This window comes from Alexandromys fortis, unplaced genomic scaffold, assembly GCF_014885135.2.
Source record: "Alexandromys fortis isolate MF-2015 unplaced genomic scaffold, M_Fortis_MF-2015_v1.1 scaffold_23, whole genome shotgun sequence".
Classification (NCBI taxonomy): domain Eukaryota; kingdom Metazoa; phylum Chordata; class Mammalia; order Rodentia; family Cricetidae; genus Alexandromys; species Alexandromys fortis.
In genome coordinates this window covers 13,087,496-13,102,571 of record NW_026067907.1, presented here as the reverse complement: position 1 = coordinate 13,102,571, position 15,076 = coordinate 13,087,496, and the positions used below count along the sequence as shown (strand labels likewise).

Here is a 15,076-nt window from a genome sequence, read left to right as displayed (position 1 = left end):
CTGCACCCATGCTCCTGCTGCACCCATGCTCCTGCTGCACCCATGCTCCTGCTGCACCCAGGCTCCTGCTGCACCCATGCTCCTGCTGCACCCAGGCTCCTGTAGCAGTCAGGTTCCCGCTGCACCCATGCTCCTGCTGCACCCAGGCTCCTGCTGCACCCAGGCTCCTGCTGCACCCATGCTCCTGCTGCACCCATGCTCCTGCTGTACCCAGGTCCCTGCTGCATCTAGACTCCTGCTGCACCCAGGCTCCTGCAGCACAGAGCTCTGTGGTGTGCACTCTACACTGAGCTGAATACTGCATGGCTCCTGGCTCAAACTTTGAAATTCAAACATCATGAAGTTTTGCATTTAGTTCAGAGGAATTACAAAATTTGTCACCAGTTACTGACCTGTAGCATTTGGTGAATCATCTTTCCTTCCATCACAATTAATCTTCCAAGAACGAAGCTGCCATTTACTCATGAGTCTTCAGCACCTAAGACAGTGACTACGGTATAACAGAACATTGAGAACTATTAAATTAATTAATATAATCCTGAATTGTAATAATCATGTGACGTATTCAGAATTACAGAAAGCAGGGACAGAACAACAGTGAGTTTCACAACAACAAAGACTTAGAGGGCCTCTGAAAACAGATGGGATGTGAGCGGACGTTGGGGAACTGTGGGAAACTGTCAGCAAAGAGAGTGAGAGATGGAAGGGTCCAGCAAATGGAGAGGATAATGCGGAATTGGCCTGCTGCCCTGACGTGCGGGAGAGGTCAGGCAGTGACCAGAGATGGGGAGGGATCTACAGAACATCACGGGGTTTAGGGGAGGTCAGACAGTGAACAGTGAGGAGGGGTGAGAGTTTGCTGACAGGGAAGGATCTACAGAACATCATGGGGTTCAGGGGAGGTCAGACAGTGAATGGGGGAGCTTGCTGACAGTGAAGGATCTACAGAACATCGTGGGGTTCAGGGGAGGTCAGACAGTGAATGGGGGAGCTTGCTGACAGTGAAGGATCTACAGAACATCACGGGGCTTAGGGGAGGTCAGACAGTGAATGGGGGAGCTTGCTGACAGGGAAGGATCTACAGAACATCGTGGGGTTCAGGGGAGGTCAGACAGTGAATGGGGGAGCTTGCTGACAGGGAGGCATCTACTGAGCATCACGGGGCTTAGGGGAGGTCAGACAGTAAACAGAGGGGGATCTTGCTGACAGGGTGGGGTCTACAGAGCATCACAGGGTTAGGGTCAACTATATTACAACAGTTGTGGGTGTGGGCTGGATTTTAGGGAGAAGGAAGGAATCTGGGAATTCAGTGTGAAAGAATTACACAAGCCAGGCAGTGTCTCCAATTTGGGCAACAACAGCCAGAGCTGATAGAAGGCAATGAAAGACCCACTGGGGGCCCACTGGTCTAATTTTACCACCTAATCACGGATATTAAGGGGGGCTGAACTGTGGCACTTTTTAATTTGAGAATGAGGTTTCCATTAACCTGATGTTAGTCAGGTGTCCCAGAATTTTGGAAGAGCAGAGAGGATGAGGAGGTGGGCTTTAGATGTTTTGAATTTGTGTGAGAGCAGACACTTGTGGATGTAGCTTGGTGGCCCTACCTGTAGCATCTTTTATTGCTGTCATTGCCATGACATAGATGCGCTGCCTGTCTGGCCACAGTATTTCAGTCCTGACATTTTATTACTCGAAGGTCATTTTGTTTCCTTCTTGTTGCTGTGATAAAATGCTCTGACAAACGGATGAGAAAGGCTGGATTAGTTCACACTTGTGGGTTCCGTCTATCACAGCAGGGCTGTCACAGCCGCACAAGCCCCAGGGAGCTTCTCACATCACGTGGGTGGCCAGGCAGAAGCCCCAGGGACGTATTTACATCGTGGGTGATCAGAGACAAAGGATTTATGTCTGTGCTCAGTTTCCTTTCTTCACATATGCAGTTCAGGATGTATCGTGTGTGTCTTCCCACGTCAGTCACTGTCATCGAGACATCCCCCACAGACATGCTCACAGGTTAACTTGATCTCGACAACCCTACGCTGTGACTCTCTTTCCAAATGATTACAGCAAGTGGGCAAGTAAATTGATTATCACAATGGCATATTGAAAGAGAACAGGTAACGGCTAACCCCACAGGGTAGATGGACTGTCTTATAGAGAACAGAGTAGAGACATAGACAACCAGACGCTTGAGATGTAAGTAAATTTCCCCAGTAGGCAAGTTGACAAAAAGAAAGTCTGTCAGTGAACTTCAGGGGGGCAGGGTAAATGTATGTGCAGGCTGTATTTAGGCAATGCAAGGGGGGTTGAAGTTCTTTGCAAAGTATACAGCTGGACATCTAAAACGCTGGCTGTAAGACGCTGGCCTGAGTTTTACCTTCAGGGATGTTCAGTGTGAGAGGATGGGTTTTCAGTTCCAATCCTCGTTGCACAACACACCATACATTTATTTTCAGACTATCTGAGAAGGAAGACAGAGTGAGGAGACACTATGTAGCCACTGAAGGAGTAACATGCTACACTGGGAAGTCATAGCCTTGTGGTAATACACAGATTAATAGAAATGGGTTAATTTAATAGAGCTAGCCAGTAAGATGCCTAAACATCCGCCAGACAATTGTAACTGATAATACAATTGTTACTATTGTAACTTAGTAATAAGCCTCAGAGTGGTTACTTCATAACTGACTGCAGGAACTAGCGAGTGGGACCCTGTGGGTGGAGAGAAACCAGATCAGGGGGACCAGAGGACAGAGAATACTTCCAGATACACTCTTGAAGATAATATGAACAAGGATGGCTTTCTTTTACCTGGGTAAAATGTGGCCATTGACACTTGGACATAAAACGTGATGAATTGAGGTTTGATTTCCAAGCCTCTAGCCGTCAAAGTCATAGTTTTTCCAGTCTCCTGATTCTGCCATCTGCACCGGCAGAGATGCCTGATGAGATTTAGACATGTGGAGAATTAATCTCCAATCTATAAATACAGGACATAAGCTTATGTGTGGACGGGTCTGTGTTTTGGCTTTCTGTGTAGGAAAAGAAAAGCAAGAGGCCAAATTTCAGTGCACTTTCTAGCAATACCAACAAACCAAACTCAAGTAACGTTAATCTCAGATGACTTAAGGCTGTGTTTGAGAAGACTGTTATTTTGGCCATGGGAGGTGAGGAGAGAAACAGCCTCCTTCGAATCTATGGGTTCCCATCCATGGGTCCACTCACCCAGCCAACACAGTCAGAAAGCATTTCAAAGCACACCCCCATATCCCTCCTAAGAAACCATGTTCAGGCAGTGTTTCCTCCGCATTCCTCAAACAAACAGCATACATAGGAAGTACTTATACTACATCAGACTTTAGCTGTCATCTCCTGACAATTTAGAGTTTTCCGGAGGATGTGGCCACGTTAGGTCAAATGCTGTGACACTTCACATAGGGTCCCGAGCATCGGCAATGTCAGTCTTATATGAGGAGCGGGCACAGATGCACACGCACCATGGCTTGACATTGGTAAGCATTTTAATCTCATTTCAGAAGCAGTAGAGAAACAACAGTCAAAAGAGCTAGGAAACAGCTCCCTGTTCAAAGGGCAAGCAGCGGACCTGAGTTCAGATCCTCAGCTCCCATGTAAAAAGCATATGTCTGGGTGCTGGAGAGGAGGTGATGGATGTGGTCAGAGCCCTAGGACTTGCTGACCAGTCAGTGTAGTGAAAACTGCAAGCTCTAGGCTCAGTAAGAGATCCAGTCTTGAAACAGAGCCTGGAGAGTGACAGAACATAGAAAGTCAATTTCTAGCCTTTACACATGCTCAGACGGATGAATATACTCCCCGACACACACACATACACACAGCATACACTGCACTCAGACACACACATACATAGTACATCCCAAAAAAGCAGAGGAGAAAGAAAAAATGAGCAAGGCATATCTTGAATTCTTTAGGCAGGGACCATTGCTGAAGCTGCTTGAGTCATGAACTGATCAGAGGCCCTGGTGCTGAAGCAGAGAGGACAGCACATACAAATTTAGACGCTGTTTCTGCTATCATCCTGCTAGATAACTCTTGGATTGTCCTGAGCTTTTACTAGCTATAACAGATTTTATATCACAAAACATTTCCAAAAATTTATAAATAAGTTTAGTTTTAGTATTGCATCCCTCTGCACCTCAGAGGCCAGGGAATGGCTGCCATGGGTGGAAACTCCTACGGAGTAGTTTTCTTAGTTCTTTGATGCTATTCTTAGAGTGGCTGACTTGCTCAGAATGTGGGGTGGAGGTGCATGGTACCATAAGCAGATTAGAAGCCAAATGTTGGCACCCAAGACCTCCGAAGTTCTGAGTATCCTGTTTGTGTCTGAGGATGCGTTTTCCTCAAATGACCCACTTTCCTGCCTCCCCACAAGGTTCCTAAGATTTCAAATGGGTCTCTCCCCTCTAGATCACCAGCCCCATGGGAAAGCAGTGTAGGGATCAATCAGCCCTGTTCCTCTGGGACCAAGCTGTCACCTTAGGGTGAACTGAGCCTGTGAAATTGTGACTATATCTCTATCAATTTAACAAGACTACTTAACAAATTTAACATTTTAACAAACTCCACCTCCCACGTCTTTTGGCAGCTTGGAACCTTAGAATCTATAAATAATCTGGGCACCCAACCTGGGGTCCAGAATAGAAGAAATGGCTTGAGGCTGCGAGTCTCCTGCCCCTCCATGGTTGCCTGGAGCCACAGCTCCCTCTTCACCCACAACCAAATAATATGAACAGCTGATGCAAATTATCATCACACATTGTACAGATTTAGGACTAGTACTCAAACTAATATAAAATTCACCATTTTATTTAATTTGCTCATTCAAATGCACCAATTTATTTGACTTTCAGAGAATCTCGTACAGTAAAAATTAATCTATATATTTTAGAGATAGAAATTCTAAGCTGCTACTTACTTGAGAAGCTGTAATCAGGACAGCAGCTTCTGGGCTTGCCTCAGGCCATACTGAAGCTTGTATTCAGCTGGGCTCCTAGACAGCGTGAGTTCTCTTAGTCTGCTTTGCCTCAGTTTGGTATCAGCTTCCCTCTACAGAGCATTTGTGTGATGACTCTTGCCCCATCCCTGATCTACATATATCTGTCTCTGTGTTTAATGTTGGGTTTCTTGTAGACAGCACGAATTTAGGTCTTACTCTATTTGATCTGAAAATCAAGACCCATGGTATTTTTTCTTAAGTTCATTGATCCTTCCTTTCATTTTGTTCTTTCCTTGTTATTACCAAACATTCTTCTAAAATACCATTTTATTTTTTACTACCACATTCTTGTGTGTGTTTCTGAAGTTGTAATGGCTGCCCTAAAGTTGGTGATAGAATCACCTAGCTTACTTAAGTATATTTTCAGATAAAAACATAGTGACTTGGGTGTGATATTTCCCACTTCACATCTAAAGCACACTCTTTCTGAAGCGTGCTTTTAACATTTCTTTGTAGATAAATCCTGGAAAAATGAATTATAGGTGGAGACTGCTTGTTCGTGTTCTGCTGACCAGAAATAATCGCACAGAAACTGTATTGCTCACAGTACTGCTTGGCCAATAACTCTAGTGTATTCTTAGCAAGCTCTTACATCTTAAATGAGCCCATTTCTATTAATTTGTGCATCATCACATGGTTGTGGCTAACCTGGCAAAGTTCAAGTGTCTGTCTGCTCTGGCAGTTACATGGCATCTCACTGACTCTGCCTTCTTTCTCCCAGCATTGTTTAGTTTTCCCTCCTAGCTTTACTCTGCCCTATCACAGGCCAAAGCAGCTTCTTTATTCATTAACCAATAAAAGCAATACATAAACAGAATGACTTCCCACATCAATGAATTTCCTCAAGAATTTTTTTGTCTGACAGATTTATAAATGCAAAAACTGGCTTTAAAAACCAGTATCTGTAAATAAAGACTTCTAGATACGATGTGTGCAGGTTTGTCTTCTGGTTCTGTGAAAGTTACACTACTTGTGCTTCTTGAATTCTAATTCAGAAAGCTATTAATGTCCCTCCTGTCATCTTAAAGGGCTTTTTTTTAATTTACCATTTGTTTAATGACTTTAAAAAACGAAAGAAAACAAAGTACTAATTGACATTTTCTTTGGAGGGGTTGTTATTTTAAGTAAGAGTTTTAAGTGAATGGAAGAATATAAACATAATTTAAACTGTAAAGACCCAATTGGCTTATAAACAAATGGTTGTTGCTCAGGTCTACGGAGTTTGTGGTTTTAGTAGGGTTTTTTTTATCCCATTGGTAGAAATATGAAGATCTAATCCTGGTATTAAAGGTGAAAACCCAGACATATTCAAAGGCAGAGAAGTAACTGTTTCTTCTTCCGGTGTAGCACACAGTTTCCAAGGTAATCCTTAAGATCATTGTTTTCCGTTGCTCAGTGTTGAGTTTGGGCAGAACCCATGATTTTTACCTTCTGACCAACAGGCAATGGAAACACTGATTGCACTCACACATTCGCCCTTTCTGCAGAGGTGTTGGACCCCTAGGGCCCTCTTCTCTCTCCACCTGGTCATGAAGAAAAGAAGTCAGTGCTGTTTCTGATTTGTATGGCGAGAGCAAAGTCCGTGTGAGATGAACTGTGTGAATGGCCTCCCAGAGCTGAGCTGGTCCTCTGGTTGACAAAGCACAAAACGTGAATCAATCCTACAGTTGCAAATATAGAAATTGTACCCCAGACCTAGGCCTGAAAGCAGATTCCTCTTCTTGAAGCGTCTAGGTGAAAATTTCCCCCAGCTGACGTTTGATTGAAGTAGTCGAGGCCCTGAAGTAGAAAGCCCAGCTAGATGGGTTATGGCAAACTAATCCTGGTGGGAAAGGCAAATGAGAAGATTGAGAAGAGGCAAAGTAGACTCGGAGACGCATTCTTCAGTTCTTCCTTAAGGTCTTGGGGAAGCTGTTCCCGGGGACTTGGACCTGTAATCCCACCTCCACAGGAAGCTGAGACATAAGATTGTCAAGTGCCAGTGAGAGCAATTTAGTGAGACCTCTCAAAATGAAAAATACCCAAAAGCCTGGGAATATAGCTCAGTGGTAGCCCTTGGCCTAGTACGAGTAGTAGGAGCAAGGCCCTAGGCCCCCCCTATCCTACTCCCCCCCAAAAAAAGAAAAACAAACAGGTCTTAGTGAACCTTTCAGGGATTTAGATTATGGCCCTTTTTGAAGAGAGCCACACTTCTGAGTTCCAAACTAAGATAGCGATAATTACAGCTTGCTGGAGTAGTTGTCCAGAGCAGAAGAAAGCATCAATTGACTTGTAAAGTTCTGTAAGGAGACTGTCCCCCTAAAGTAGCTGACTAGCAGGTGGTACTCCCACAACTGTCCCTGCTTTACTTTCTTCCCATGCTCAAAGTCAGGTATGTTCAGTTCCTTTCCACATAGCGCTCTTCCAGCTCGACTGTTAGGGACAGATCTTAAAGATGGTTTGGGGCAGGTTCTACGCACGGGGGAAGGATCATTCCTGTTGACCTCCAGATGGAGAGTGCGCTGCCCTGTGGCTTGTCAAGCCCATGGGAGGACCTGTGTTAACTTGCATGGGCAGATGCGCATGGAGGCGGTTCAGATTTACAACAGGGAGGAGGGCAGGCATGAAGAGGAAGTGAAAAGCCTGTGGGTTTTTCTAAGATGGTGTACAGAGGCTGCTGAACCGTGGGAGTGGAGTGATACCCCTTTAGGATGCCATACCGAGCAGAAAGCCTCCAAAAAATCCTCCAGTTACTAATACATTCTGCTTTATGAACGACACCAACTCCTCAGCTTTGCTCTTGACCTCAGTTGGTAATTGGGCGCTCTTCCGAATCTTCAGTTGTTCCTTGGCCTTTTTCATATCCTTTTTTACACGATTCCAGTCAACTTTGATGTAGCCAGTATGGTTTGCGAACTGAAGTAGAAAAAAGCCCCCTCCCACCGCTGTGGCAGCCAGCTTTCCAACTCTCTGAAATATGAAGCCAGTGCACCAGCCCGTGATGCCGCCAACCAGGAGCTGGGTTGCCACACTGTACTTCTTGCCCGCAGACCGTGTCTCCTGCCCAAAAAGTTTGCGCCACCAAGGCTGGTTTTTGCCAAATTCTGTAAGATCCAATGCCTCATAAGCATCAAAGTGCTCTTGACTGTTCGTGGCCATCTCTGTGAGCTGCGAGTTGCGAGAGGACAGCCGCAGAAGGTCAGTAGGGCAGGAGATAGAGCGCTTTGCGGTTACGGTGGTGGTGCTTGTGGTCGTTGTCATGGCCTGCTGACCTTCCGCACGTGGGCAGATGTATCCATTCCCACGGCTGAGGGGAAAGAGGGCAGGTGGAGCATGCGCCTCAGCTTTTCTTCAGGCGGAGCTACGTCATAAAGCCACCTTGGCCTTTATCAAACTGGGTGTTCTGCTTCCGGGGGAGCTGGGGCCCAGGAGAGGCTCCCGCTCCGCCTTGCTTCCCAGGCTCGCCATAGTGACAGCCCGCACCAGGCGGCGCGCCAACTCTTGCAACACCTGCTCCTTCCCCTCGGCCTGATCTCCTTAAAGGGCTTTTTAATATACATGCTTGCTTCAATTTACATGTGTTTAAGTGTAGCTTTTCATATTTTATATTTATCATGGGCATGTGTGTGTGTGTTTGTGTGTGTGCGTGCACACACACATTTGGTGTTCCCTGAACTTCCTACAGCTTTGAATTTGTATGTATCTTTAATTTTGGAAATTTTTCAACCACGTCTATTTTAAACCTTTTTTGGATTTCCATGTCCTTTCAATTACACACTTGTTGTACCATAGGACATCGCCCCATAACTCGTGAGTGCTCTGCTCTCTATTTTTAAACATTTTTGAAAACTCTCTTATTTCAGTTTTGGAAGCTTTCATAGACGTGTCCTCAAGCTCGCTGACTCTTCTGTCATCCCTGTCTGGTATACTGACAGGCACAGCAGACACGTTTTTTATTTATACTAGAATGTTTTGATTTCTAAAAGTTCCCTTTGACCCTTAACAAAATATCCATTTCTCAACTTAAAACGATTCTCTGTGTGCTCTACTTATGGATAATGGGGTGCAGGGATCTTTGTGACCTTCATAACCCTGAGGGTTAAGGTCAGAGGGAGACAAGAAGGTAGTTTGGATCAATACAACGCATAGCTGATGTTGGTTTAAATGTCAGGAGCCCAACTCTGAGTTGTTTGTTTTAGGCATATTTAAGCAAAGCACAGTTTGGTGAAAACCACTCTAGTGATGATTAACTCAACCCTTCATACACAACAAAGCATATCCAAATCTCCTTGAGGAACAAAGTAAGCTAAATACAGGTCATACATGCCTACATGTAAGATAAGGCCCACGAAGATAGTCTCTGTAGATCGACTAAGCGAAAACAAATTTACTATAAGGGTCTGAGGGAGCATCCAACTGGGAAAGTCTCAGACCACACAGATAGTACAAAGATCATCTGGCTAGAAGGCATACCTGATCCCAGGCTTCTAGGCAGATAACAGGTTTTACATGATTTCCCTGGAAGGAACAGTACTGTGTGCTTACCAATGTAGGTTCCCTAAGTGCCTGTCTGTAAACATAGAGACCTCTCCATGCCTCCTACACTGGGAAGCTCCTAATATGCTAGGCCCAGCTTTGGGAGTGTTCTGTGTAGCAGCTAAGCCAGCATTGCCTCGGAGTGCAACTGGAGAACTCACTTTTCTTCTTCTGACCTCTGTTCTTATCTCTTAGTAGCTATCACCCCTACTGGATATGATGGGTATTAGGTGTCAAGGAAGATCTTCAGGTATGAGGACAGCATTGAGTTAAAGGCCCGGCCACCTAAGGTGCTCAGTGAGAAACACTAGCAGGTCTTAGAACAGACCTCAGGTCTGACCAAGCTGCTGTGGACATGGCTAGGCTCTGTCCAACTTAAATCTGAGTATCTTTAACAGCTACGGTTAATTAAAGAAAGTTTCTGTGCTGCAGAATCTGCACCGGCAACTTTCCTGCTCTATCCTGAATACAGGACAAGAACTGTACATACAATAAGACCTTCATGGAATTTATCTCCAGATGGTGACAGCGGGGGTAGAATAGTGAAGTTGAGTAAGAAGAAGAGCAGTGCAACCCTTGGGAACAATGCTTAGGCACTATAGGGTGGGACTGTACCCCCCCTCACTTATGAAAATTAGTGGTATATTGCTGAATTGAAGGAAAACGTGTGTGACCCAGACTGCATTGTAATTATGCCATGCACTTCCAGGAAGAGGGAGTTAAACGGATCCTTTTCTGCAGTGATGGATATGAATCACTGATGGCCCCACATTGGCAGCAGGGGCTTCTAACTTTGCCTTCAAGAAGTAGTTTGTGGGCGGGAGAGATGGCTCAGAGGTTAAGAGCATTGCCTGCTCTTCCAAAGGTCCTGAGTTCAATTCCCAGCAACCACATGGTGGCTCACAACCATCTGTATGGGGTCTGGTGCCCTCTTCTGGCCTGCAGGCATACACACGGACAGACTATTATATACATAATAAATAAATACATATTTTTTTAAAAAAAGAAGTAATTTGTGATTTTTTTATTTAGATTGTCTATATCTGATAAAAGTAGAGAGTAGTTTCATCTATTTTGTGTTTCCAAGGCTTATGACCTTAACTATGGCACCACCAGAGACCTCCAGAAAATGGGTTGGAGTAAACCCAACAGGCTGGGATTCTTACCCTATGATCCATTAGCCACACCGCACTGTGTGTTCCCATGACCTAAGTTCTGATCACTCATCCATACCCCAGAACTCCAAGAACACCTTCCTAAGCTTCAGCGTCTCCTGACATCCAACTGTATTATTACTATCACCTATGTCTGATAGAAGTAATTGCGTTGGTAGTTTTATATTACCTTGACACAGTTGAGAGGAGAGATCCTCAATTGAGAAAATTTCTCCCTAAGATCAGGCTACGGGCAGACCAGTAGGACATTTTTTTAATTAATGATTGATGGGGGAGGACCCAGCCCATTGTGGTTGGGCCATCTTTGGGCTGGTGGTCCTGGGTTCTCTAAGAAAGCAGGTTGAGCAAGCCATGGGGAGCAAGCCAGTAAACAGCAGCTCTCCATGGCCTCTGCAGCAGTTCCTGCCTCAAGTTCCTGTTCAAGTTCCTGCCCTGATATAATGAGTAGCCGTGTGGAATTATAAGACAAATAACCCTTTTTCTACCCAAGTTGTTTGTGGCTGAGGTATTTCATCACAGCAGTAGTAAACCTAACTAAGACGGTGATATTATTTTATCTAAGAAGAATAACTGAATCAATACGTGTGGCTATCTGAGGAAATTACCCAGCATGCAGCTACTAAGAGTACTTCATGCATCTGATGCTCTGGGGACTTTTCAGGGCCCACAGATACCATGTGGGTTCCTACATTCCTTTGGTGATGGCATCCCAAAATACAGTGTCAATCCTATGACACAAGTGCCACATGAATAAGTTATCAGTGAATATTTCCTTAACCTCTGTAGGCCATATGCATTATTATCCCCCCACCCACCCACTCCCTTCTTTTTCAGGGCTGAGATCAAATCAAGGGCTTTGTGCTTAAAACCAAATCAAAGGCTTTGTGGGTATTAGGCAATGCTATACCGCCACACTACAGCCCCAGCCTTCCAGTTTTATAATTTTATGTTCTCTGTCTGTCTAGTATCACATCTTTACCATAATTTGAGGGTTTTTTTTTTATAATGTTTGAGAAAACCAACAACCTCACAGATGTATATGTTACAGTGTATCCAAGCCACTCATTAAAGTAGAATGTGCTTGTTTGACTGGTAGACATCTTTGTTCCTAGAACAGCCTTTTTCTACCTCTCTTTTGTAAAGGAAATGCAGGCTGCAAGTCTTTATCTTTCACCAACACTCTTCTTCACAACCTATAAATTTCAGTTCTTACCTTGTAGAATATAGTTCTTGAGCCATTTGTCAATCAAGAAACTGTTCTAAATAATAACCAGTCTTTTCCTGTTATACAGAAACCACTCTTTTTTCCATCCTTTGCAATACAGGGGGAAAATTTATTGTTTTATCTTCCAGAATAAAAAGATTTTTTTATATTTTATATTTTTGTTTTTTAATTTATTTTTAAAAATTATCTTTTTTAATTTTTTTTCTTTTTCTTTTTCGAGACAGGGTTTCTCTGTAGCTTTGGAGCCTGTCCTGGAACTCCCTTTGTAGACCAGGCTGGACTCGAACTCCCAGAGATCTGCCTGCCTCTGCCTCCAAAGTGCTGGGATTAAAGGCGAGGGCCACCACCGCCTGGCTTATCTTTTTTAATTTTACATACCAATCCCAGTTCCCACTCCCTCTCCTCCTACCATTCCCTCCACCTTCTACCCCACCTTCCCTCCCACCCCCATCCACTCTTCAGAGAGGGTAAGGCTTCCCTTGGAACAAAGTCTACCACATTGCTTTGAAGCAGGACCAAGACCCTCCCCACTGTTTCTAAGCTGAGCAAGGTATCCATCCAAAGAGAACGTGTTCCAAAAAGCCAGTACAAGCCCCACAGTCTGTCCACCTGTACAACTGTCCCCCACATTCAGAGGGACTAGTTTGGACCTATACTGGTTCCTTCCCAGTCAGAATGGAGTTGGTGAGCTCCCTTTAGCTCAGGTAAGCTGTTTCAGAGGGTGTCCCCATCATGGTCTTGAACTCTTTGCTCATATTCTTTCTCCTCCCACTCTTCAACCCGGTGCTCTGATGTGGGTCTGCCTTTGCTTCCATCAGTTGCTGGATGAAGGTTCTATGGTGACATTTAAGATACTGACCAGTCTGACTACAGGGCAAAGCCAATTCCGGCACCCTTTCCTCTAGGAAATTAGGGTCTTAGAGCTGGGATCATCCTTATGAATTCCTGGGAATTTCTCTGGTGCCAGGTTTCTTGCTAGCCTCATAATGGCTCCATCAACCAAGATATCTTTTCTTGCTCTCCTTCTCTGATGGGGGAAGGACATAGAATAATGAGATTCTTTTTTTTTTTGTATTTTCGTAGCTTTGCTTTGCAAAATTGACTTTATTGAATTACAGTTTAAGTGTGTTCATGATCCATATAGAGTTGTTAAGAAAAAAAGACCAAAACCACTCATTTGGAGCACATTTCTTTCTCTCCCAGGAATATAAAAAAAAATAACATTTTTCCACAATGTCACACACAATCTTCTTATAAGGATCCATGTTATTTAGATGCCCTTCTGGATTTAATGACAAAAAGCATGTTTATTTCTACCAGTGACTTTGTGTAACTCAATTTGTTTCCCTTTTCACTTTCGCTGCCAGGAAACATACGAGTGTATTCTTGGTGCTTGATGGTAGGGACTAGTTCATTTTGTACTGCGATGAATGTGGACTCTTTTGTTCCATTTTAACCATCTACTTCGCTTCAACCCCCCCCAACCCCACTTTGCTGTTTTATGTATGTGTTATATGTTCTCTCAACCCTTTACTTATAAGCAGAGCTCTATGTATGTATACTGAATAATTAAAAATATGTATTTAAACCACAGGTCAAGTGGAATGTTTATAGCAACATGATTTTAAATCACAATCAAAACGCTCATCATCCAATGAATAGATAAATATGGTATATTTTTTATGATGGAATATTACTCAGTTGTGCAAGGGAAAAATGTCCGATTCATGCTACAAGGCGGATGAACCACAAAAATGTCCCATTCAGTGGCATACCAGATAGGCACATTCCACGCGTGTGAAATACCCAGGGCAGGTGATTCTCTTAGTTCTAGGGCAGAGGAGAGGTGAGACTGAACAGTTAGTGGACCTAAAACTTACTTGAAACTAAACAGATGTGTTTGAATGGCATCGTGAATGTATTTACATGCCACTAAAATTTTAAACACCATAAAGGCTCATTTTACATTGCATCAATGTTGCTGAAATCAAAAAGGAAAAATACCATGCCAATTTTTTTTTTTAAACAAAACCAATGAGGCTGGAGATGAGATGTGGCTCATTGGGTAAGAGCACCGACTGCTTATCCAGAGGACCTGTGTTCGATTTCCAGTGTCCACATCCAATTCCCACACTGCCTATAACTCCGGTTCCAGGCAACCCAACGCCCTCTTTTGGGCTTAACATGCACCAGGTATGTACAGGCACCTGACATGCATGTGGTGCACAGACATACATGCAGGCAAAATGTTCATGCACGTAAAATAATTTTTAAATTTCAAAAATATCTTTTGCAAGTGAATGTAATATAAACAACTATAGAACATCCATACCAAACCCCTGACAAATCTGCGTTGGGGCCCTGGCTATCTCGGGCAGAAGGGGCAACGCCCTTCTCTCATTGCTAAGTGTCTGTCTCCCAGCTACCCTCCATTGAAGATGGTGGCAGCTCCAGTGTCATCACAGGCCACAGTGTGGTAGTGGTTGTGCTGGGCTCTTGTCTCAGGTGCCCCCATCATGGGCCTTGTGTGACTAAATGGCTGTGTTAGAAGAGCTCGATGATGCCGGCTGTGGGAAAGTAGGCTTCAGCTTTGCCTGTGGCTCCCACACACACGTGAACTTCCAGGAATTCCTAAGTGACTTAGCTTTTCCCAGGAGGAGCTGGCAGGGGGTCTCCCGGGGCACTGCTCTGATGAACTCCCTCCGGCTAGTCTGCTCAGATCCTGGGCATACAGTAAAAATCAAGAAAGAAACTGCTTGAGATCAGAATACAGCATTGCAGTCTTTTCATGTTGGTTTCTTTCTTTTTTCTTTTTTTTTCCCCAAAACTTGAGGCTGGGATGGCTTGGGGTTTCATTTTACCCCAGTTTCTCTCATCCTCAGGATTCTGCTTTGGAACCAACTTCTTTTGACTCTCTTCCCTCCTGGCACTCCTAGGCTGCTGGTGCAGTTCCGTGGTCTAGGGCTGCTGGCGCAGTTCCGTGGTCTAGGGCTGCTGGCGCAGTTCCGTGGTCTAGGGCTGCTGGTGCAGTTCCGTGGTCAAGGGCTGCTGGTGCAGTTCCGTGGTCTAGGGCTGCTGGTGCAGTTCCGTGGTCTAGGGCTGCTGGTGCAGTTCCGTGGTCTAGGG

The 15,076-nt window shown here is 44.5% G+C and overlaps 1 protein-coding gene across 1 annotated transcript; it reads right to left on the bottom strand.

The window, feature by feature from the left end:
- Positions 1 to 7,602: 7,602 nt before the first annotated feature.
- Positions 7,603 to 8,275, bottom strand: LOC126497841 (FUN14 domain-containing protein 2-like). Its single transcript, XM_050136040.1, has one exon. The coding sequence runs from the start codon at positions 8,273 to 8,275 to the stop codon at positions 7,721 to 7,723; it is 555 nt and encodes a 184-aa protein (XP_049991997.1). The 3' UTR covers positions 7,603 to 7,720.
- Between the last annotated feature and the right edge of the window lie 6,801 nt (positions 8,276 to 15,076).